Below are 26268 nucleotides of genomic sequence, written 5' to 3'. Positions count from 1 at the left end.
GCTGGCTATCTAAATTACAGACTGTTGTGGCTTTATCTACTACAGAAGCTGAATATATGGCAGCTACACAAGCATGCAAGGAAGCTATTTGGATCCAAAGGTTGATAGAAGAACTCGGGCACAAACAACAGAAGATTTCTGTGTATTGTGACAGTCAGAGTGCCTTGCACATTGCAAGGAATCCTGCCTTTCATTCAAGAACAAAACACATTGGAGTACAATATCACTTTGTTCGGGAAGTAGTAGAAGAAGGAAGTGTTGATATGCAGAAGATTCACACTAAAGACAACCTAGCAGATGCCATGACAAAACCAATCAATACAGAAAAGTTTGAATGGTGTAGATCCTCATACGGCCTATGGAATACATAAGCAACATGAATTTTGAAAATTTATCAAAATTAGCTTTAAGTGGGAGATTGTGAAAATTAGTAAAGCTAATTTTAGAAAATAAATAAATAAATAAATAATAACTAAATAAAATGAAAGGTAATAAACAATCCTAGTTTATAACCTTAGGATTTTAATGGTTGAAAAAGAAAAGAATTATATACCTCTAATTGATGGATGGTTCATATTGAAGAGACTCACCTATAAATTGAGTTTTTCTTTAATTCATTTCAATCAAGTCATCCAAAGAGAATAACATAATATTTCTTTGAGTAGTTTTCTTCTATATATATAGAGAGAAGTGTGTTCTCCTTTTGTCAAGAGAGAGTGTTATTGTAGTCTCCTTGTGAGAGAGAGAAGTAGTAATTCTCAAAGAAATATTATGTTATTCTCTTTGGATGACTTGATTGAAATGAATTAAAGAAAAACTCAATTTATAGGTGAGTCTCTTCAATATGAACCATCCATCAATTAGAGGTATATAATTCTTTTCTTTTTCAACCATTAAAATCCTAAGGTTATAAACTAGGATTGTTTATTACCTTTCATTTTATTTAGTTATTATTTATTTATTTATTTATTTTCTAAAATTAGCTTTACTAATTTTCACACATTTTCCATTCATCAGAATCTTAAAATGATGTCGTTTTAAAAACGAAAAAAAAAAAACATAGAAAAACATTCCCTCCCCTCCCCCCACCCCCAAAATTCTCAACCCGTTCCCTTTCCCATCCCCATCTCTAACCCGTCCCCTTCTTTCTCTTTTTCAAGTCGTCTCTTTTTCCTTCTCCAACATTTTTCCTTTCCCTTCCTCTTCTACTTCTCCAACCTGAGGTCATTGTCCTTCCCTTTTTTCTTCCCAACCTGACACCCTCCCTTTCTCTAATCATACTTTCACACTCACAAGAACTCTCGTCAACTCTCGCTGTCGTTGCTTCTCACCGGCTTCCGTTTCAGTGCCGCACCGCTCATTCTCCACTATAATCTAGTCTCTCACACTTAAACATAGTAGAGGCAGAGGCAAAAAGCCTCAACTTTTTCTGTCATTATTGCGCCGCTCGCCAGCCTCCATCTCTATTTGGTCTCCCTCTACCTTCCTCTTCTTTCCTCTGGCATGGTTCTTTCTTTCAACCATGATAATTTTTTTTAGTTATTCAATCATTATTTTTTAATATTCTAGGTGATTGTTGCTGCTCATCCTATTTCAATATAACAATAATAGTTAATTTTAGTTGTTTTTTATTCTATAATTATTACTGAATTTTTTTATTGTTGTTATTTTTTGTACTTGTTGCTGTTTAGGTTGATCGATACTTGTTATTTAAGTTGATTGATCTTTTCTAATTAATACTGATTTTTTTTGGTGATATTTTGTATTGTTGGTTTTTATTTTTGTGATTTGTTAAAGAAGAAGAGAGTTTAAGAAGAAGGGAATTGTTGTTTTTTTTTTAAAATATAAAACGACAACATTTTTCTAATCTTCTTTTTTCTTTTTTTTTCTTTTTTTTCTCGAAATGACGTCGTTTCAAGGTTTTGATAAATGAAAAATATCTACTATGAGTTCCAAAGTGCAACTTCAAAGACTACTTTGAGACTTAACTCGTTGCATGTCATAACATCAAATTTTACACCGTCATTGCTCGTCAATAGTGGAGTTGCCAAAAGGACTAATGTGATCTATAAAACAGGGACACTCTGTTGAGTTGTCGTGTCCACGTGTTGGACACATTTCGGACACAACACTCATCGACATTTATCCAACACGCGTGTCTGCTGTGTCTTAATGAAAAGTAAAAAATTTTTCTCCGAACACGCTTAGATACACCTAAATATCATCACGTGCCAGCGTGTCCAGTCTTATTTTTTACATATATTCTTCAATTAAATTTAGATACAATATATATTATTATTTATTAAAACAAAAATATTTTAAATACTTGATATAATTAAAATAAGACATTAAAAATCATTAAAAATTTAATTTATATTTTCATATCAATAAAATATCAAAATATAATTACGATTTATCTAAAAAATATTTTATATTTTATATGTATGTGTGTCCCTTATCTTATAAGATTTTAAAATTTGCATGTCGGCATGTCTCGTGGCGTATTGTGTCCCGTGTCAGTGTCATTATCCATGCATCATAGAATGTGATTTATTATTATTTTTTTATAAAAGTATATGTTAAGTAGAAAATTATATTATCAAAATTATATGTAATTGACAAATTTCTTTTGGACTCTTTGGAGAACCGAATGGTTCACTTCTACTATTTTTTCTTGGGCCATGCTTCCGTTGTTGTTTTTAATTTTGTGGTATTTTTGTAATAAAACAAACGCAGGCTTATGTTTACCAAATAAAAATAATAAGGCAGGCCTACGAAAGAGAGGGAAAAAATTAACTTCACAATTTAAAAATCCAAAAATACATGCGACATTTTAATTCAAAAATAACAAATCTATGATGTTACAAAAACTCCCTAATCTCTCACTCTGACAAAAAAAAATAACAAAATAACAAAATAATCCTTGTGAAATTAGTTTCAAATAGTAAATTAGGGTAGTCTGATTATTCACTTAAGAAAATTTTTATTTTACAACTTGATTTTTTTTATATAATTGAAAAGGTTAGACATTAATTCTAATGTAATTATTTTATTGATCATTTTCAAAAAAAAAATATATTTAATTTATACAAAATCTGATCAAAAAATACAAACGCATCATAATATTTGAAAAGTATACACAACTGAAATCACTTTAATCTCTTTGTGCGTTGAAATGAGCTCATCGTTCCATCCAATTCAATTTATATTGCCAGCAAAAAAGGGTTAAAGGGCTATTCCACATTTATTAAAGCTGTGATTAGCGTTGAAACTAACACCTTGTTTGACTTAATCAAATCTAATATACAGTTAATTTTGAGCATATTTGTGCCCATTAATTGAAAATGAGTTTATTTTACTTTACTTTCAAACTAACTTATCGGTGGCTAAAAAGTAAAAACCATATACATCTAGATGCTGTCGTAGTGGCTAAGACTAGCTTGTTGCAACTTCCAACTGAATGATTCAGGAAATTGAAATGGCTTCATTGTTTAGGGGAGAGTATTTTTTTTAAGACAATAATAATATTTTATTCAATAAAAAATAAATATAATATTTAGGGAAGTGTGATATTATAATAAATTAATTTTAATAACTCACACCATACATATTAAATTACCAAAAATATATCATAATACAGAAGCAGACTAAGGCTGAGTTTGGTAAAGTTTTTTCAGGAGGTGCTTGTGCTTTTAAAAAGCACAAGCACGTCATTTTGCGTTTGGTAAATTAAAAAGCTCAAGTGCTTGTGCTTGCGGTTTTTAAAAGTTGTTTTTGATTTGATTTACCAAACTAAGCCTTGGCTTTTTAAAAGTTGTAGCATTTATGTTTGGTAAATCAAATCAAAAACAACTTTTAATAAACATAAGTAACATCAATTGTGTTTGGTAAAATAACTTTTAAAATTTAAAAATACTATAATAGACATAAATGCAAACATTAAATTTGAAAATTAGTTAACATATGGGGTTATATTAGACTTTTAAATTTTGAAAAGCACAAGCCAACTTTGAAAAGCTCCCTCTAGGTGCTTTCAAAAGCACCCCTAACTTTTAAAAGCCGCAAGCACAAGCACTTGAGCTTTTTAATTTACCAAACGCAAAATGACGTGCTTGTGCCTTTTAAAAGCACAAGCACCTCCTGAAAAAGCTTTACCAAACCCAGCTTAAGGTTGCATTCCTAGGCGGCTAAATGGTAACTCGTCCGATGGGAAAAGAGCGACAAAAGCGACTTTGATATATTGGGAATCGAAACCTGAAAGCACTATTTATATTTGAGCATGGCACCCATTAAACCCTAAAACCAAAATAAAAGTAGTATCTAAAGTCCAAAAGATAATATATCTAAAATCCAAAAGATAATTATCTAAAGAATAAAAGATAATATCTGGTTTTATTCTCATTTAATTTCAAATCAAAAGTAATAATGACTTATTTAATTTAGTATTTATAACAATAAATGAGATCACCATTATATAAGTCATTTAATTTGAAATAGTATCATTTGTGATTATAATTAATATATGTATTGTCCAAAAATAAATTAGGAAATTAAAATAATTTCCTAACAAGTGATTCTTAATTAATAATATCGTATATTTTTAATTATATATAATTTTTAAAAATTATTTTTAATAAAAAATTTATGGAAAATAAAATATTGAAGATACAGAGTAATTTGAAAAAAATATATATAAAAAAATATAATATGATTAATTTTAAGAACAAAATCACACTTCTATTTAAAAGTGCCTACTATTATTATGGATAAACCTATACCAACTCATAGTTTTATTAATCTAATCTAACATTAGAAACAAAACATGCTTTTTTGAGTTAGAAATAATATAAAATATTAACTTAAAAATAAAGTTTAAATTTCTAAAAATCTTTATTTTTTTAGATCACATAAAAAAATTGGTTTTAGTCTTTTAAAATTTAAAAGGACGTGTATTTTAACTTATATTATTAATTTATTCTATCAAGTACTAACATAACATGTTAAATATTAATATGATAAGTTGAAATATGCCATATTACTTTAATATGCTAATAAGTATTTAATAGAATAAACTGAAAAAAAAGAAAGGACTAAAATAGATAAATTATACATTTTATTTGACTAAAATAAAAGAAAAAAATTATAAAGACCAAAACTAAAAAAAAGTATTTTATAGAAGTAAAAAATTTAATTAAGCCTAAAATATTTTTGGAATATTGAATCTACAAGTTTATCTCAAGTTAAATGAATGGATTTGGTTGATATGTGTGTGTATATATATTATTGAAGCTCACCTATCAAATCAACAAGTACACCCCTAATTACATTACTTTACAACATGCACTTTAATAATACATTGATTATGGGATTAAGCATATAAAGCATATAGTAGCTAAAGTACATGAATTAAACACACTGATTAAGGCATTAAGCATATAAAGCATATAGTGGCTAAAGTACATGAATTAAACACACATGGCTAGTGAATAAGAGTCAAAATTTGTAATTGACACATGGAAGTTGAAAGTTGAAACCAACACTATTGAAATAGATTTTTTGTTATGCTAGATAATTTTTTTGCATTTTTAATTAACTTGATTTAAGTATTTAACTCAATTGGAGTCATATAAAGAAAATAAGAGTATCTGAATAATATACTAGTATTTTGGGCTTCTATTTTAAATCATTTTTAATTAAAGTACACATGTAGTTATCATAATGATTAATATCATATTAAACATTAAATAATTATTTATTGCTTCTAATTTTTAGATAAACAAAAAGGATAAAAAGAGATATCTTTTTTCTCTTTATTAATAAATTGAAAAAGTATAATTAAGATAGAATTTAATTTTTATATGTTATTAGTACAAAATATTTGTATGCAACAACTAATTATATATTAGTAAAATAGTTAATTTTTAAGTTTACTATTTAAAAATTATCTAAATACATGAATACAATTGAATAACCATATAAATTTTTTTACATTATCAATACATTAAAAATAAATTCATTCAAATATTTTGTGACATATTTTAAAACATGCAAAATTTAAAATTAAAAATAATTATATTATTATTTTGGAAATTCTATTTAATAAAATTGTCCATAAGAAATGTGTAGAATATTGCTATTTTATTAGGAAGGGATGGGCCATAATACCCACTTAACATGCACCTATCATTCTCACTCTCAAGTCTCACCTAACCACATTCACAATCACCATTGTTTTGGTCACTTCCTATGGATAAGAGTTGGTCATTACCAAAACAAAAGATAAGAGTTGGTGAGCTATTATCACCCGGCTATCATGATAAATAATTAGAAAAAAATAACATAATAGTACATATAAATTATTTTTACAAGGCAAAACTTTCTTTCTTTTTTTTTTCTTATTTTTTTTATGATAATTTAATAATATCAACCTGATTTAAGTAGCAGTCATAGTTTTTTCTTGTCTTGTAAATCACATATAAAAGCCAAGTCTCATTTACTATTTTGCATGGGTTTGTTGTTGGGCACCTTTCAATTTTTAACATGTGAATATGTGATTGAAAACTGAAAAGATTTATATAGCACTAAATTAGTTTGAATTATTAAAAAGAGTAAGTGTTCAATAAAGTTACTTGTAATAAAAATAAGTTAATACTTTTTATATGTGATTTATATAATAGATATTTAAAAGTTTACTTTTAATTTTGCAACATTATTTTTTCCTTTAATACCTAACAAGCGTACTTGTTAGTTATTTATTTGAAAATTATAATTATGGTGAGAAAATAAGAATTCATCCTTATTTTTTTTAATTAAGATACACGTTGGTTAAACTAGATAAAAAAATGTTAAATGAATTGTAAATAAGTTATTTTTATAACTAAATTCAATTGTATTTTTATACAACTCTTTTTATGGGTGTACGCGGATCGGATTGGATATAGCCAAAATTTTGGTCCGATTCGCAAATTTGCAGATCGGATTGGATATCGGATATATCCGCAAAACACAAAAATATTTTTAAAAACTTATTTTTATTAAAAAAATATCAATAAAATTAATTTTTTCTTTTAAATATGTTTACTCTTAAAATAATATTAAATATACTTTTCTTAAATAATAAATTAAAATAATACAACATATATAATAATTATTAGTTGAAATAAAATATAAAAAAAATATTTACCTATTTATTTATTTATTTTTACGGATACGCGGATATGCAGATACCAACACAAAATTCACATTCCGATCCGATTAATGTGTGAATCCGATCCGATCCAAAAACCTTGCGGATCGGATTCATATCCACAATTTTGGATCGGATTAGAATAAACACCGTAGATCGGATCCGATCCATGAACACTCATAACTCTTTTTTTTTTAATTAATTTTTATTATGTTAATATATTATTAGATCAATTTAATTAAATTTAATTATTAAAATAACTTTATCATATAAGTAGAAGAACTATATTGGGAAAAAAAGTGGAAAAGAATCCCTTAAATTGTACTTTCCTTATTTTTATTATACCCTTTCAATTCCTTCTACATGTGGGGTCTGTTATGGATGAATGTGCTTCATAATCAATGAATAATATCAACAAATGAAAGCCTGAGAATGCAGGTCACCATCTTACCAACTTAAATCTCGATGACGTGGACTACCCCTCAACAAAAACAATGGATTACGTTTCCAATCTTTCCATTAGTAGTGTCTATTTTCTTTTTCTTTTAAATAATATCCTTCTTCTACTGATCAAATTATATTTTTTTAAATAAGAATAAACCAGCATTTTTTATATTTCTAAATAAAAGAAAAACATTATTGGTTCTTAAAAATTATGAAACTTAAAAAAATTTCATCACTATTAACCTTAAAAATTTAATTTTAATATATTATTAATATAAAATAATTTTATATATAATTAATTATATAATATTATATTAATAAAAATAATTATTTTTTATATTAATAGTATAAATAATCATAAAAAAATTAATTAAATAACTACATAAAACACTTTATACCGTTAATATATCAAAATTATAGACGAATTTTTATTTAGGGGTTGGAACCCATGGTTTCCCAATTTTTTTTCGAACAAATTAATAATTTTATTATGCGTAGTGTAGATTGTTTAATTAGTTGATATTTTTAGTTTTCCAATTCAATTTTCTTAGAGTATTTGGATTTAAATCCATACTCAATTGTAATAATTACAACATACTGGATTAATAGATGAAATAAACTTAGATAATTAAATTTTTAAATTTCGATTAACTTAATATTTCAATTAAATAAACACAAAACCGCAAAACTCTTCCAAAATGGTATAAAATTTTTAAATTCGTAATTTTGTAAATTTTTTCTCTACTTAACTTAGTATTATTTTATTCTTGATCGGTTTTTGGTTAAATTATTTTAACTAAACAAATAGATTATATTCAACCATTATTGTAATAAATGTTTATATATCATTCTAACCAAAAATTTTATAATATTTTATAGTTTATATATATATATATATATATATATATATATATATATATTTCAAATTTTTTACAACTATAATGATAAAAAATTAAAAAATAATACTTTTTTAAGAAGAAAGCTAGTATTTTAAGAGAAGAAAATATAACTTTAATAATGTCAACTCTAATTAATAGTTATATAACTCTAATAATTTATAAAAAAAATACAATATTTAAAAGTTTAAAGAATCAAATTTAATAATAAATTTTATTTTAATTATTTGTAACGAAATTTTAAAAAATAACTTTAAATTTTGTAATATTTTTTAAGGATAAACGAGCTTATTTTAAATAGAGTTTACACTAAAATTATTTAGATAATTATTCTTTATCTGGTATAAATTTTTATCCTCTAAAAATTATACTCAAGCTCCGCAACTCATCAAAATTAATTACGAAATCAAATTTCTTAACATTTTTTGTATTTTTGTGATTTGTCTTGTATTAGTTTGTTTTCCAACCAAACACACCGTTACCAAATGAACCTCCACAGCTTAGAGTGAAAACTGAAAAGTAACAAAGTTTGACTTAAACAAATTTGGGCTGTATTACATAAAAGTAGCCAAACAATAAGCTTATTAGTGTAATAGTATTATCTATTTTAAGGCATGACTTTGATAAGCATTAAAATCTACTTGGCCCACAAACCTAATTACAAGCCATAACTATAACTAGATGAAAGCTTCAACGTTACATACAAATAACAATCAAGGAAAAGAATCTAGACTTTTCCAAAAAAAAAATAATAATAAGAAGGACAAACTACAAAGAGTTAATTAAAACAGTATATTACACTTATATAAAAGTGAAAAACTCAACTCTACCTCCTATAATAGAAATGTTAAAATTATTTCATCATTTTCCTGTTTTATCGATTAAAAGTTGAATAAACTATTTTTTTTTATCACAAAATAGTTTAACTTTAACGATTCTAAGATTGAAAAATCTTAATTAACTCATACTCATAAAAAATTAAATTTGTTCAACAAAGTTATTCAAAATGAATAATTCATTGGGTTGTTTTGTTGAATATTTTAGATAATCTTATTAAATCCTTGATCAATATTGAATTAGTTTATATTTAATATTTTAATGTTTAATTTTTTTTAGTCAGGATAATTTATTATTAAACCTCACTAATAATTATACATTTAATTTCAAAAAACTTAAATGATCAATTTTATTCATAAAAATTAAAATTTTGATAAATTAATTTATGAAAAAATAAAAAATAACAATATACAACAACAACAACAACAACAAAGCCTTGTCCCACTAAGTGGGGTCGGCTACATGAATCAAACGACGCCATTGTGCTCTGTCATGTATCATGTCTACAGAGAGACCGTTTACATGTAGATCTCGTTTGACCACCTCATGGATGGTCTTCTTAGGTCTTCCTCTGCCTTTCGCCCTTTGTCCATCTTCCATCTCATCCACCCTCCTGACTGGATGTTCTATCGGTCTTCTTCTCACATGTCCAAACCACCTGAGACGCGATTCAACCATCTTTTCCACAATAGGTGCTACTCCAACTCTCTCCCTTATATCTTCATTCCTTATTTTATCCAATCGCGTATGACCACTCATCCATCTCAACATCTTCATCTCTGCCACACTCAGCTTATGTTCGTGTTCCCCTTTAGCCGCCCAACACTCCGTACCATACAGCATAGCCGGTCTTATAGCGGTGCGATAGAATTTACCTTTAAGTTTTAAAGGCACTTTTTTGTCGCATATAAAACCAGATGCACTCCGCCATTTTGACCAACCTGCTTGGATCCTATGATTTACATCATGTTCAATCTCTCCATTATCCTGTATGATGCACCCAAGATACTTAAAACTTTTAACTTTTCGTAGGGTGTTCTCTCCAATTTTCACCTCTATATTGGAGTTTTCCCTTCTCAGACTGAACTTACATTCCATATATTCCGTCTTGCTACGGCTTATGCGCAGACCATACACTTCTAGAGCTTCTCTCCATAACTCCAACTTCTTATTTAGGTCTTCCCTTGACTCTCCCATAAGGACGATATCATCGGCAAAAAGCATGCACCATGGCACAGGCTCTTGGATGTGCTCTGTGAGTACTTCTAAGACTAATGTGAAAAGGTATGGACTTAAGGATGATCCCTGGTGTAATCCTATACCAATAGAGAATTCCTCTGTCACACCACCTTGAGTCTTCACACTAGTTGTGGCCCCATCATACATGTCTTTAATTGCCCGAATATATGCGATCCTTACTCTCCTCTTTTCTAAAACCTTCCATAAGACCTCCCTTGGTACCCTATCATACGCTTTTTCCAAATCAATAAACACCATGTGTAGATCCCTTTTATTACTACGATACCTCTCCATCATCCTTCTTAATAGGTATATCGCTTCAGTGGTAGATCTGCCTGGCATAAATCCAAATTGGTTCTCTGTTACTTGTGTCTCTTTTCTCAACCTCCGTTCTATCACCCTTTCCCATAACTTCATAGTATGACTCATAAGCTTAATCCCACTATAATTTCCGCAACTTTGTATATCCCCCTTATTCTTGTAGATAGGTACCAAGGTGCTCTTTCTCCACTCATCAGGCATCTTCTTTGACCTTAAAATCTCATTAAAAAGCTTGGTTAACCAGTTGATGCATTTTCCTCCAAGACCCTTCCAAACCTCAATCGGGATATTATCAGGTCCTACTGCCCTGCCATTTTTCATCTGCTTTAGAGCCTCTTTTACCTCGAAGTCTCGAATCCTTCGATAGTAGTCAAAGTTTTGATCTTCTTCCCTTGTGCATAATAGACCAAGGCTCGGAAGAGTCTTCTGTCCCTCATTAAATAACTCGTAGAAGTAGCTCTTCCACCTTTCATTAATCTTCTCCTTTTGAGCCAACACTTCTCCATCTTTATCCTTTATGCACTTAACCTGATCCAAATCTCTCGTTCTTCTTTCCCGGCTCTTTGCAATTCTATATATACCTTTTTCTCCTTCTTTCGTGCCCAAAGACTGGTAGAGACCCTCATATGCTCTTGTTCTTGCTTCACTTACAGCCACTTTTGTCTCTTTCTTAGCCGCCTTATATTTTTCCCAGTTATCTGCATTACGGCATAAAGACCACTCTTTAAAGCATTTTCTTTTTATCTTTATCTTTTCTTGTATACTCGCATTCCACCACCAGGACTCCTTGTCTCTTGGTCCTATTCCTTTAGATTCACCAAAACTTTCTTTTGCTGTTCTTCTAATAACTTCTGCCATCTCCCTCCACATCTCTTCTGCGCTTCCATTCCCATCCCACTTTGCCTCTTCTCCTACCCGTCTTAGGAAGCTTCTTTGTTCCTCACCTTTCATCCGCCACCACCTCGTCCTTGGGTTCTTCGTATGATGTCTTTTCCTCAACTTTTGCTCAACGCGAAAATCCATGACGAGCACCCTATGTTGTGTTGTCAAACTCTCTCCCGGGATAATTTTACAGTTAATGCAAAATTTCCGGTCGACTCTCCTCAACAAGAAGAAGTCGATTTGAGAGCTTGTCATGCCACTCTTATAGGTTATAAGATGTTCGTCTCTCTTTTTAAAACATGTATTTGCGATGAGAAGATCAAAAGTTGAGGAAAAGTCCAAAATAGTTTTACCCTCGGCATTGATCACCCCGAAACCATGGCCTCCGTGAATACTCCCATATCCAGTCACTTCTCTCCCAACATGGCCATTTAAATCTCCTCCTAAGAAAATCTTATCTCCCAAAGGTATGCCTTGAACCAAACTCTCTAGATCCTCCCAAAATCTTATCTTGTGTTGTTCGTCCGAACCCACTTGCGGTGCATAGGCGCTAATCACATGGAAAGCACCTCCCTCCACCACAAGTTTGATAGAGATGATCCGATCTCCCACCCTCTTGACATCAACTACGTCCTTCTTCCACTGCTTATCCACAATTATTCCAACTCCATTCCTATTCTTCACCTTTCCTGTATACCAAAGTTTGAAACCAGAAGAATCCAACTCCCTAGCCTTTGCACCAACCCATTTCGTTTCTTGTAGGCACATAATGTTAATCTTCCTCCTTGTCATGGTGTCCACCACCTCCATGGACTTTCCTATTAGAGTGCCTATGTTCCATGTCCCAAATCTCAACCTTTTGTCGCTTCGACCTTTACCTTTTCCTTTGTGAACTAGCTTATTTACCCTCGTCTGTTCACGAAAACGCGAGAACCCTTGCTCATTTAACACTACATCCGGGCACCGATGCAGCGGCTCTTGCTTTGACACCGTACTCGAGCCATACGGCGCGTTACTTCCGGGTAACGACTTAACTTTAGCGCAATAATGTCTTTGATTCATGTCATGGGGGGTTCGGCTATATTTTTACGTTGGTTGCCGAAGACCTAACACAACCCTCCTCCTTTATCCGGATTTGGGACCGGCTATGTACCTCAAGTGTAACATAGGCGGAGTTAAAAAAATATAACAATATACGATTAATAAAATATAGTATTTTTAACTGGCACAAATATTTTTATACTCAATTCTACATCATAAATTCCAAATTCTAAATCTTAATAATACAAAAATAAAGAGTGTTTATCGAAAGTATAAACTAGTATTAAAATTTATAAAAGTTTAAACTGTTAAAAAACATATTTATAAAAGTTTAAAATATTAAAAAATTTATCCTAAAAATAAAATTAACACTTGAATATTTGTAATACAAAAACTACTATTTTATAAAAATATTAAAATACCATCATAATTTATTATTTGTTGTCATTATTCAATTATTAATTTAATTTTTTATTTTACTTTATAATTTATTAATTTAATAATATATTTTATCTTATATTTTTAAATATTAATAATTAATTAATTATTAAAAATAATAAATTATAATAATAATATAACCTTCTTTTTGTATTTAGAAATTTTACAGATAAAAAGGTAACTAATAAAAAAATAAATAAGAGAGTGGTAGTAGTAGTAATAACTAATAAGTAATAAGGGGTGAAAATTTAGGTGTAGTCAATTTGATGTGAAGTTGATAGTTGAGAGTTGTTAGATAAAAATTTTGTAAAATTAGTCAAATTATCTAAGGATGCGTTTGTTTTCGAGAACAGGATAGGACAAGACAGTGGCGGAACCAGAAATTTCATAAGAGGGGGGCCAATTAAATATAAAATATAACAAAAAATTAACAAAATATGATTTGTAGCATATATATAAAAAAAGTTATTATATTATATAAAAGTCAATGTTCAACTACATACTTTAAGATTTTGATATTTTTAAACTTGCTCGACGATGCTTCATGGAACTAAAATCATCAATTATCATCTCTGAAGTGAATTTTGAAGCAATTTCCTTTTCAATATATACAATCATACAATCTGCTAAAAATTCATCTTCCATCTTGTTTCGAAGCCTTGTTTTAATAATCTTCATAGCTGAAAAGGCCCGTTCAGTTGTTGCTGTTGTCACAGGAAGAGTCAAAACAAGACGAATTAATCTATCAATTAAAGGATATATATTTGATTTTCCTGTCTCTGTCAATTTTTGACACAATTCAGCAAGAGTAGACAAATTCTGAAAATCTGGAGCTTTAACCACATCAAGTTCATAATGTTGTAACTCATAATCCAATTGAATCTTTTCTTGCTCAGAAAAATCTAAAGAATAGAAATTCTTTGCAAGATTGCATATGTTGCAAACACTGAATAACTTGAAAGCATCTTTAGGATCTAAAGATGTACTCAATATGAGGAGCTCGGTTGCTTGCTCACTAAATCTACTATTTAGCTCTTTCAATTGAAAATCTATCACGCTAGTAAAAATGTCAACACGATAGTGGTGTTCAACAGTGACAACATCCTTTTTACGACGAGACCGAATTATGTCACTAAAAGAAGCACCCATATCAGGTATCTGAATAGCATGATCATTGCAGAAAGAACTAACTTTCTCCAAAAGTGCTCCCCAACTACTATCTTTTAACTGTTGAATCAATGACTTTGTACTAGAAACCAGATGCATATCATTCAAAATGTCTTGAGATTTTTGTTGCAATGCTTGACAAAGTTTATCAGTGATTCCCATGATTTCTTTCATTATATGCAAAATGAAAACAAAATCAAATGATAATAAAGATTTAAGAGCATAAGTAGCATCACCACGTTGAGAATATGTAGATCCATTAGTAGCCAAATCTTCCAGAACTGAAGTTATTGCTCCAAACATACGTAAAAGGCTACAAATTGAGTTGAAGTGAGAGCTCCACCTAGTATCTCCTGATGTTTTTAATGTGCCAATTTGATTTGCTCCCCTTCTTGTTTCAATTTGATTAGTTGCAACTAAATGGGAAATTTCAGTTGCATAAGGAGATCGTAATTCATCATTGCGTTTGCAAGAAGAGCACACAACATTGATAATATTACTCAAACTTTGGAAAAAAGCATGAACATCAACAACTTCTTTAGCCGCGGCAACAAGAGCTAGCTGTAATTGATGAGCAAATCTTTCCAAGACTTAACAGCAATATTATGAGGAGAATTAAGAGATTTACCCACATGAGATAAAAATGCACAATCCTTTCCATTATTCACTTTTTTCCAATTGCGAAATCCTCCTGATGTGAATGGACTTGATTTTCTAGAAAATAAATAGCATGGAAGACAAAATGCAGCATCCACTTCTGGCGAATATTCTAGCCAAGAAAAACTCTTAAACCAATGAGCTTTGAAATGACGAGGATGACTTTCTAGACCAAAAAGAGGGTACTCATCCATAATAAATTGATATGGTCCAAACTTTATGTATGCTCTACGGATTTTATCTTGTTGATTGATAGGATAATTCCAAATTTGCGGACGCTTTCCGGGATCACGCATCAATGTATCAATATTAACTTGATCTATTTCAGCCCTTGTTATTTTGGAAGCAGGGGGTTGAATATCTTGCTCAACAAGTTATGTCACAGGTTGCTCAATAATATTTTGAACATTACTCAAAGAATCTGAAGCTGAATTTTGTTCATCATATATTCTCTCTTTTCTCTTGAAAAATGAGTGAATTGTTTTCATCTTTGACATTTTTAACTTAACTTGAACTATCTAACAAAAAAAAATAAAAATAATTGCATATATATTATTTTCTTTAAAAAAATATTAAACCTATTGAGCAATAACAAATAATTTTAGAAACACAAATATATAATAACCAAAAATAAAGTTATTGATTTACCTGATTATTTTTTTGTTCCAATTCTCACCCAAAAATAATTCTATTGAGTTTTGCCCTCACTTCAATCTTTGAACACTGTCCATTATAAAAAAAATAAATTAATTATTTTAAATAAATAATATAAATAATACTTGACATTGTTATTAACTTAAAAAAATTGAAATATACCTCTTTGAATCTTTGTTGTGTATTCAATGGTTAATATTTTGTTGTTCACTTCTCTTCAATGGTTTTTCTTCATATGTATTGTTTTGGTATGAAAAGAAAATTAAAATGAGAAGAGTAGAAGACCAAAAGTTTGGAAACCACTAAAAGAGAGAGAAAAGTGGCGCTGATGCCTCTAATGGCTTGAAACAAATATTTGAAAAATGTACTAGTGTTACTTTAATTAATAGTATGGGCTTGGGCTAGTATAATAGAACCATTTTTATTAATTATTAGAATGGGCTATTTGTTAACAAGAGCAACAATAATTCAAATATCTAATACATAGTGCAGTTTTTAATTATTTTAATTTATAAAATTTTGTAACTTATATTTTTTTCAATATTATATATAAAAATAAATTTAATATTATTAATTATTACTATTTACTATTTTTTTTAAATTTTGGGGGGACCATGGCCACCTTAGGCCCCCCCGTAGATCCGCCACTGGAACAAGATATTGATAAACAGAGACACAAAATTTTTTGTTTTTGTATTCTGTTTAGTGATAAACTAGAACAAATTATGAAAATTTATTTTATTTTCATTTCTTTTTTATTAAAAAAAATGAGATGAAAAATATAATAATAAAAAATATAATTATAAAAAATTAACAAAAATAATAAAAGAAAAAATAAAAAATAAATTGTGTTCTTGTTAATATATTTGTATTTTTTATATTAAAATAGATACAAAATACATTAATTTAATATCGCTAAATATATTGTCTCTATTCATATATCCACTGCTAAATATAATTTTATATTTTATCTCTCTATATCCTTATATCAATAAATAAACACAGTATAAAAATTTTGAATTATCTACTTTATATGAAATCCACCACCGTAATAGGGTGATGCAAATAGAGAGAGGTGAATTGACTAATTGAGTGATGAATGAGGTGGCGGTGCGAAATGGGTGGTGGGGCCCACGTAGTTGGCGGGGGTTGGTGAGTGCAGGTTTTTCCCTTATAAGTCACCCCATCATCCTCCCTATTTTCTCAGAGTCAGAGACTCTATCACACTCATCACTTATTCATTCACCTTTTTTGTTTTTTCCACCAAAACACACTCATTCACCAACTCCCAACCACTCAACTCCGATCTTCTCCGGTAATGCTTCTTCCTCTTCTTTCATCTATTCTTCATATTTATCAATTAATATTAATAATTCTGGAAATTTCATGCGAGTTTATTACAAAAGTCACTCATGCATGTCAATATATATATATAATAAAAAAGTAATAATAAGATTTTTGTGAGCAAAACTCATCCATGCAAAAATAATATTTAATTAATATTGATATTGTAGTAACTATCCAGTAATTATTAATTGTAATGCGCTTGATTTGTTGTTAATTATAGTGATTAACGTTGCGTTGTGTTGTGGTGTGACAGAGTGAGGGTTTGGAAAATTGAACATGATCATAAAGGTGAGAGAATCGACAATGGTGCGTCCGGCGGAGGAAGGACCGAGAAGGACGCTGTGGAATTCGAACGTCGATTTGGTGGTACCGAACTTCCACACGCCTAGCGTGTACTTCTACCGTCCGAACGGCGCGTCGAATTTCTTCGACGCTAAGATCATGAAGGAAGCGCTGAGCAAGGTTCTGGTGCCGTTTTATCCGATGGCTGGGAGGCTCCGACGCGACGAGGACGGCCGCGTGGAGATCGATTGCGACGGTCAAGGGGTTCTGTTCGTGGAGGCGGAGACCGGCGGCGTCATCGACGATTTTGGGGATTTCGCGCCAACGCTTGAGCTTCGGCAATTAATCCCAGCCGTTGATTACTCACAAGGGATTGAATCCTATCCACTCTTGGTACTCCAGGTGCGTTTCTCTGTTTATATTTTGTTGGTAAAATATAGCTATGATTTAATTCTTTAAATTAAATTTATGAAGAATAATCCACTTTTGAGTTTTGATTGATTGGTTGAGTAGGTTAGATGATTTTTTAATTAGAAATAGAAAAAAAAAATTATAGCACCTTTGATTAAATAATTAGATTAATCAGATTTTTCGTTGAAATGACCAATAGCCCAATATCAAGACAAATCTGAATTAGTGCATTTGGTGAAAATATGCAATTTGTCAAATCAAATTTCTTGATATTTTTTCAGTGGAATCCGAATCTTACTGTATATTCAAGAAGAATTATATTTGGTTGTTTAATTTGTATTATTTATTGTTTTGAAATTTCAACACGTTAATTTTATTATTTTATCCTTATATTTATCAAAATCAGACAATTTAATTAGTATATTTCAATAAGTTAAAATAGATTCTTTTTTAATCTTAGTGTCATTTTGAAAAGTAAATTCAGTATTTTATGTAATTTAAAATTTTAGGTATCTTTTTTGGTGCCACACGTTTCCTACAACCACGTATAGTATGATTTCGAGAATTATCCTTTCCTAGGAGTAGTTTTTTTAGGTCTAGAATGGTTGAACAATGCAAATGATGCTCCCACCAAATTTTGGTTTGATTTGAATGTTTAAGGATTATTCTTCTGTGGAATTTTCGAATGATGACAACTTCATATTATTAGGGTATACCTAACAAACACCAAACATAAACAAATATTGATTACCAAACAAAATGAAATCTACTATATGCAGACATGTGTATAATAACTTGTTCATTACAAACAAGTGCTATGATGATAAGTGTTGCGAATAAAATATTATGCAAATGATTAATATTAGAAAGTTTTGATATATCTCCACTTTGAAGCTAGCATTATAGACTCAGGTGTACTGGATTTCTTACATGCCAAACAAAGTATCGCTTAAGGGTTTGAAAAAAATGACCTTACTATCTTAAGGGCTAAATAAATGAACTGTATGTTTTCTTGTACGCAATTAATTGCCCATCATGCCGGCAAATATATGAAATAATATTTCATACTTTTCCACTAATGTTTTTTGTAGCCACCAAGAGTATTCTATAATATAATCTCATCCAATATTTGAAGGAAAAAAAATTAATTTAGTGATTTGCAGTTCCTTTTGGTATGAGTTTTAACTTTTAAATATTCAAAAGGGGTTACACTTCATATTCATTCACCTACTTTTGACGCTGCCACCTTCCGAAACTCATACCTATAATGGTGTTGAAGCATGACATAGCCCACTAAGTTGACTCTGACATGCTCAAAATTTAAATATCATATTATTTGTTTTCTTGTGGTGGGTGAAGCATTCCAATCCCTGTCACAAATAAAATAGAGTCAATATAGTGTGACTCAATTTAATATTATGTGCTATGTATACAACCACTATCGTGACGTGAACTGAACTTCACCATGACGACGTGTAGTTTCTTCTCTTTTTCGGTTTACTCCAAGCGACTCTCTTTTTTTATTTTTCTTTTCTTTAAGGACAAGTAATTGTTTATTTACTTGAAATACAGCAAGTACCTGTCATTGGTTAATGGTTACCTACTATCCTATGTTATTGTTATGTTAGTGTCGGTACAATCTTTGTATTAAGATATTAACTAAATATGATTAAATAGAATAATATATTTAACTAAACCTTTTGATTTAATATATCTTCATATCTTAATATTTGAACTTTATGCAATAAGTGAGTTTCTGTAACTCAATTCTTTTGTGGTTAGAGACGTCATAAAGTATGTAAAAACTATTAGTTGAATATTCCTAGTTTGCCCTCTCCTATTACCTTAATGGTAATGATTAAGTATACGTTTATATTAGTAACAAAATCATTGTATAAATTAAGCTGCTAACTTTGGAGTCTGTTATATAATATTTTCAGGTAACATATTTTAAATGTGGAGGGGTGTCATTAGGAGTTGGCATGCAGCACCATGCAGCAGATGGAGCTTCTGGTCTTCACTTCATCAACACATGGTCCGATGTAGCTCGCGGCCTTGAGGTATCGATCCCACCGTTCATCGACCGGACACTGCTCCGAGCAAGAGATCCACCTCGGCCAGTCTTTGATCACGTTGAATACAAGCCCCCACCATCCATGAAAACACAAGCAGTATCACAGCAACAACCTCAAAAACCAGGATCAGATTCTGCAGAGGTTTCTATTTTCAAGCTGACACGTGACCAACTGAACAAGTTGAAAGCAAAGTCTAAGGAAGATGGCAACACTGTGAGTTACAGCTCTTATGAGATGTTGGCTGGTCATGTTTGGAGGAGTGTGTGCAAAGCAAGGGGACTTCCAATGGATCAAGAAACGAAGTTGTATATTGCGACGGATGGAAGGTCTAGGCTGCAGCCTCCTCTTCCTCCGGGCTACTTTGGCAATGTGATATTCACAACAACACCGATCGCTGTGGCCGGAGATCTCATGTCAAAGCCTATTTGGTACTCAGCAAGCAGAATCCACAATGCTCTGTTGAGGATGGACAATGAGTATTTGAGGTCTGCTCTTGATTACTTGGAGCTGCAGCCGGATCTCAAGGCGCTGGTTCGCGGCGCTCACACTTTCAAGTGTCCGAATCTCGGCATCACTAGCTGGGTTAGGCTTCCAATCCATGATGCTGATTTTGGTTGGGGGAGGCCTATTTTCATGGGGCCTGGAGGGATTGCCTATGAAGGATTGTCTTTCATAATTCCGAGTTCAACGAATTGTGGGAGCTTGTCTGTGGCAATTGCTCTTCAGCCTGATCACATGAAGGTGTTCAAGGAATTGATCTATGACATTTGAGGAATGTGAATGGCCACATATGTTTCTAATATGGCTTTGCATTCTTAGTTCTTCTTTTTTGGGTTTTCCTTAGATACATTTGATGAAAGGTGTGCAAAATCTTATGGGGCTTATATATGCCTTCATTATTGCCCTTTCAAGTTTTATACTCTGTAAACATAAATTGGACTCTTAGAGACAAGTGTATTAATTATTAGTTCAATCTTGTTTCTTGCACAAACTCGTTTTATAATTGACAGCAAAAACTAATGCCCACTTGATTTGGCTAATACTGTGCCATAATCCATGGGAGGCCAATTCAGAGAGGTGAAACAAATGAGGTTTGGTAAGTATAATGAAGTATATAACACATTGATTCAACTCACATCACTCAACTCATGTGACTAAATTTGTTCATCAAAGTTTGAATCATAACTGAAGTACAAAAATGTGCTCCTCTTAAGGCAACCAAAGCATTAAACATAATCTGGAGTTCTGAATAGTTACACACAGAGCAGCTTAACATGGAAGAAGGACATCAATATCAAGGTCATGCTTACACAAAATCTAGAGCTCCAAGGTAACAATGATGCTGTGGAGCTTGCAGAGCTGCGATGGTGGCGATCAACATCTGATGAACCCCCATTAGCTCCTCTACCACTATGTGCTGCTCTCTTTACTGAGGCATGAGATAGTTCTTGCTTTTCTTCATCTTTACTGTGAAACAACATAGTCTCTTTTATGCTCCCATAGTTTTCTACAGTTTTGAACAGAATAATCAATTCAGAATTAACAAAAACAAATGTGGGGTATCCACAATTTCAGGAATCCTTCACTTCATGATGCACTTATTTGATATAATATTCAAAACAGAACAGAACAGAACAACTTACCAAAAGGTTGCTGTGTTTGTACGATGGTGGTTGAAGAGTTTAGACCTTTCTTTTCTGCAGTAGAACTTGTATGCAAACCTGAGTTTGATATGGCTTGGCTGTATGAGACAAAAAGGAACCATGTAATAAGAAATTGTATCCTCATCTTTGTATAGATTTGGAACTTGTTAGTTGTTTCTAACTTCCTATATATGGAGGATGGTATGGAATATAGTAGATTTGGCTGATTGTTTATAGATTCTTTGAGCTAAGAGACTTGAAATGTGTTTGAGGGTAGAGAGTTTATATAATATAAGATCTACACTCTTTGTTTTCTTTTTGACGAAAAAAAGAAGGTATGTTTAACATTAGTGACTCTATCAAACATAAAGCATATTCTTATTTCTTAGGTTCAATAAGTGTTTAGAACTAATGTCCTTATGTGATTAGTATCAAGCTCAATCCTCATTGCCATAAAATATATAATCTCTAGTTTCATGAAAAAGCAGAGGACAAAAGAATGATAAGCATTATTAAAAAAAGGATAATGTGTGTGGATAGTGCAGATTTTGGATTTTGCTTGGAGGAGAAGCTGAATGAGGCATCAATGCAACATGGAGCTTCTGACTCTGTCCCTGTCTGCATCAGATTCTTGTTCTACCTTGCTTGTACATAAATCTAAGGTGGGGTAAACACATGAGAATGCATTTTATTTTACTTGGTGCTTTCTGAGTTAGAAATTTTCCTCAAACCAATCATTGAAATATGCAAAAAAAAAAAAAATCAGGAGTTGCAAGCTATTTAGCTTTTTTCACTCACTTTAAGCTATGTTGTAAGTTGTAACTATTTCAATTACAAATACGGTTCATAATAAAGTGTTATAGCGTCGTTTGAGCTATATAGTCGACCAGACCTAGTGATACTACTTATGACTTGAACATAACCGATTGAAAACACGAACAATCCTTTCGAATTGTAGAAGCAAATTAAATAAATTTACCCTCCTTAGGCTCTATTAGGTGGAAGCCTCCTTTTTAGTTTCCAAATTTGAAGGTACTTTACATGTGATATGTTATTCTTTCATAACAATTGGAAGACAGCATAAAAGTGATAGAAATACTCTTAGTGGATGGAAGAATATAGAATAAAGTCATGCTCATATTCAGGCTTGTTGATTAAGTTTGCTTTATCTTTCTCTAATTTTTTTCTGGTTTGATTCAGGAAGCAAGATTCTGATCATAACTTAAAACAGGATCAACTTCATAAAAGCTAATATCTGCTGCAAAAGCCAATAGAAAGTATGCACATAGAACTAGATTATGATGACATAATCTTTCAGAACTAGTTTTTTTTCTTTTCTCAAATTAAAATATAATAAAGAAAAAGCAAATTATCTTAAATGCTTGGCTTGATTTATTATTGTGATGCAAACCATGTGGAATACTTACAAATAAAATGTAACTGTGTGTAAGCATGCTTTTCAATTTTCCATTAATGATCAGTTTATGCAATTTCCTTTTAATAGTTTACACCAGAGACCACACATCTTTCTACCTCAAGAAAGTTTTGCAATTATCAATTCAATTTTAATAATGATTAATATTCTTCATTCTTTCTAATATAATTATTATTGATTTATATTCTACACTTGACTCTTAAAAGAAGCTAAACTGCATATCAAATTATGTAAATGTATCACACTTGTTGAGAGTTGTAATTTAATAATTAGAAAATAAATAGAGTCAATATAAAGGAGTTTTTTTGGTGAAGAGTGAAATTTGGTAAATAGTGAAGATTGCAATTAAATTTTTAAGAGGAATGTGCATTGTATATGATGATTTTTATTTTTTTTAATATTTTTTCTATTGTGAAACAAATAATTCTCACTTTTCATCAACTTCACTTTTTACCATAGTATTATCCAAGTTAAAATCACTAAATATGGACAAAATATAAGTAATACATTATAGGTTCGATTTATAACCAACTAGTCACTAGATTCTAACCATTGAAGTAACACTAATTATCTCATGATCACAATTTAACATTTTTCAAGTAATAATATAATATGCAAAATTAGGGGTAAAGTAAACAATAGTAATAAATATATTTTTATTTTCCTCCAGAGAATACCTGATAATTAAGACTTAATTAGTAGGTTTAGTATTTTATTAATATTAATAGTTTCACTAAATAATCAATTAATCTTTATAGTTTAAAGAGTAATTATTCAAGTCAGTCTTTGAGATTTTTAATATTGGACACTTTCGATCTTAGGCTTTAAAATATACAAAATAATTCCTAACAACAATATACTCTCCACTAATTTGATATGTTTATTTTTAAGAATTATTTTTAGATTTGTTTTAAACTCTTTGAGAATGGTTTTATATTTTATTTTTCTAATTAAATTAAATAGGACTATATTATCTAATAAAAATAAACATTAAAAATTATTGTGTTAAAATATAAAAAATTAAGGTGTCTATTATTAAAAATCTCAAAAACTAATTTGGATGATTACTCTGATTTAAAAATTTATAATTGAATTCCTATAATAGATAAAAATTTTAGTTAAATACTCTCAATTTTCTTTTTATTAAAAATGTAAAATACTTTTAAAGTATTTATTTTTGCGTTTAATATAGGATGAATTATGAATATAAATAGAAATATTGAAGGATTATCGTGTGTATGTTTTTTCTGAAAAATAATAAATTATATAAAGATTTAAAACTCTAGAAACTTAATAATTAAAAATTTAGTAAAATTATAAGATTAACAGAATAATTACACCTAATTAGTATAAGGAAAACAAGGTTGCTAAATCCAAGATTACATATATAATTAGTATTAAGATCCAAAATCTAGGGTCTAATAATAATGATGATGATGGAGCTGAATTTCTAGAACCTCTTCTACCAACATTTGTACCACCACCATAAGCTCCGATGATCCGTCCTAGTCCTCCCGCCCGTCCTCCGCCGCTCCCTCCGTGTCCCCCTCCCCCTCATATCAACAACATAAACAATAACTATTTATTATTAGAAAGTGTTCTATAACTGCAATGTTCAAAATAAACATGACCTTAGACATGTTTGCATCTATACTCTAACATATTATTATGAAGTTAAAATGAGCAATGTATATGAAATTATCAATTAACAAAAGCAATAAATTAAAATTTCTAAATATTGGCAAAATATAAATAATACATTATGGGTTTGATGTATAAGTATAACCAACTAGTTACAGAATTCTAACTATTGAAGTAACACTGATTATCTCTAGATCACAATTTAACATTTTCCAAGTAATGATGTAGTATCCAAAATTAGGTGTAAAAATTAACAAACAATAGTAATAAATATAATTTTATTAAATATACATATGAGCCTAAGTAATAATGTAATATTCACAACTTAAGCCTCAAATGCAACAGCTTTTTGAGATATACTGATTTTCTGAGATGTACCAATTTTCTGGATAAATCCATTAAAATAGAATCTTAGCATGTTATATTAATTCCAATGTAAATAATCAATGAGAAAATATAAACCACATGAAATATAGGAAAAAAATATTTAAATACAATACTTAGTCAAAACTATAAAATACTTTATGCCAATTATAAAAAAAAATAGAAACAATATCATTAATAGTTTGGATGATTTATGATAGGCAACAGCTATGATTATTCATACAGGGAACTTAACAATCACAGATAATTATGAGTCACAATCTAAGAATCTTATGATAAAATAATCACAAAGCAAAACCACAATGCATCCACACACACAACAACAATGTCATAACTAAAATAAACAAATTAAAATGTCATGACACACCTAAATATGGATAAATGATGATGATACCTGTTTAGTAGTCATCCCACAAGACCTGACATCGATGGTATTATCTATTTTTTTCCATACTCTGCCATTAAAGGTTTCAACTGCATTATCAATAGAGCATGCAGTAAAAGTAACGTAAAGTAAAACAAAAAGCATAAAGCAGAACACAAAAAAAAAAAAAATAAAGTGTGCGGTGAATTTAAAAAGCAATGCTAGGGCAGCAATATTTGTGATTGGCAGCAATCAACTAGCCATCAATAATGATTTGATGGTATGAGATTAGTGTGAAATTTCATCTAATGGCTCACATTTCTCTGCTGGTTACATGCTGGCCAAAATGCAATAAAATTGCTGACCTCCTAGACTTTTCCGAATTTAAAAGCACCTTACGGCGTCTAAAACAATCCTTAAGTTCTTCATGAATAATTTTCTTCCACCACCGTCGCTGCCACTGCCGTTGTTTATCCCACCAGCCTCCCTCACCGACGTCGATCTCTTCCTCCCCGGACATCATCGTTCCCTCCGAGCTCTTGTCGCCATCGTTCCTTCGACCACCAGCCCCACTCATCGCCATCGTTGTTTCACCGGATATCCTCATTAACGTGTTTAGGGTTGTATACGTGGCGTTTTCATTGTGGTAAAATTATAATAAGACCACCCTCACTTATAGAATAGAATTGTGATTTTGTATAACAAAAATCTTGTCAAGGGCATGAAAAACAAACAAAATGATCATCCTCAATTGCAATAAAAATAATTGACAATGTATTACAGGACATATTGATTAGGCAATTTTGTTCATCTTCAACTTAAATTACAAATAATAGAAATAGAACAAATAATTAAAAAATTACAATTTAAATAAGCATCATTTATATATTGGCCGAATGATCAAAATATATAATATTTATAGAC

The 26268-nt window shown here is 30.3% G+C and overlaps 2 protein-coding genes and 1 long non-coding RNA gene across 3 annotated transcripts; 1 reads left to right on the top strand and 2 right to left on the bottom strand.

Moving 5' to 3' along the window:
• Positions 1-1275: 1275 nt before the first annotated feature.
• On the bottom strand, positions 1276-15112 carry LOC140175402 (uncharacterized). The gene is made up of 3 exons (XM_072203747.1): positions 15101-15112; positions 14230-15012; positions 1276-1374 (listed from the first exon to the last, which is right to left on the bottom strand). The coding sequence occupies exons 1-3, from the start codon at positions 15110-15112 to the stop codon at positions 1276-1278; spliced, it is 894 nt and encodes a 297-aa protein (XP_072059848.1).
• A 1847-nt stretch (positions 15113-16959) lies between these two features.
• On the top strand, positions 16960-20868 carry LOC112709716 (shikimate O-hydroxycinnamoyltransferase). The gene is made up of 3 exons (XM_025761619.3): positions 16960-17077; positions 17363-17793; positions 19743-20868. Exons 2-3 carry the CDS (start codon positions 17386-17388, stop codon positions 20646-20648), a joined length of 1314 nt encoding a protein of 437 aa, XP_025617404.1. The 5' UTR covers positions 16960-17077; positions 17363-17385; the 3' UTR covers positions 20649-20868.
• A 101-nt stretch (positions 20869-20969) lies between these two features.
• Positions 20970-22506, bottom strand: LOC112709718 (uncharacterized). Its single transcript, XR_011866165.1, has 2 exons — positions 21521-22506; positions 20970-21384 (listed from the first exon to the last, which is right to left on the bottom strand). It is a non-coding gene; the product is annotated as an uncharacterized lncRNA (long non-coding RNA).
• Positions 22507-26268: the final 3762 nt, after the last annotated feature.

Source organism: Arachis hypogaea, chromosome 9, assembly GCF_003086295.3.
Source record: "Arachis hypogaea cultivar Tifrunner chromosome 9, arahy.Tifrunner.gnm2.J5K5, whole genome shotgun sequence".
NCBI lineage: Eukaryota > Viridiplantae > Streptophyta > Magnoliopsida > Fabales > Fabaceae > Arachis > Arachis hypogaea.
This window is presented reverse-complemented; position numbering and strand designations above follow the sequence as displayed.

Excerpts from the sequence above, each read along its gene's own strand:
- LOC140175402 (XM_072203747.1), bottom strand. Across the intron at positions 1,375-14,229 it reads ATGCTTTCAAGTTATTCAGT|ATTATAGTGGAGAATGAGCG; the intron begins GTTTGCAACATA and ends GTGAGAGACTAG.
- LOC112709716 (XM_025761619.3), top strand. The coding sequence starts at position 17,386 with ATGATCATAAAGGTGAGAGAATCGACAATGGTGCGTCCGGCGGAGGAA. Across the intron at positions 17,794-19,742 it reads ATCCACTCTTGGTACTCCAG|GTAACATATTTTAAATGTGG; the intron begins GTGCGTTTCTCT and ends TAATATTTTCAG.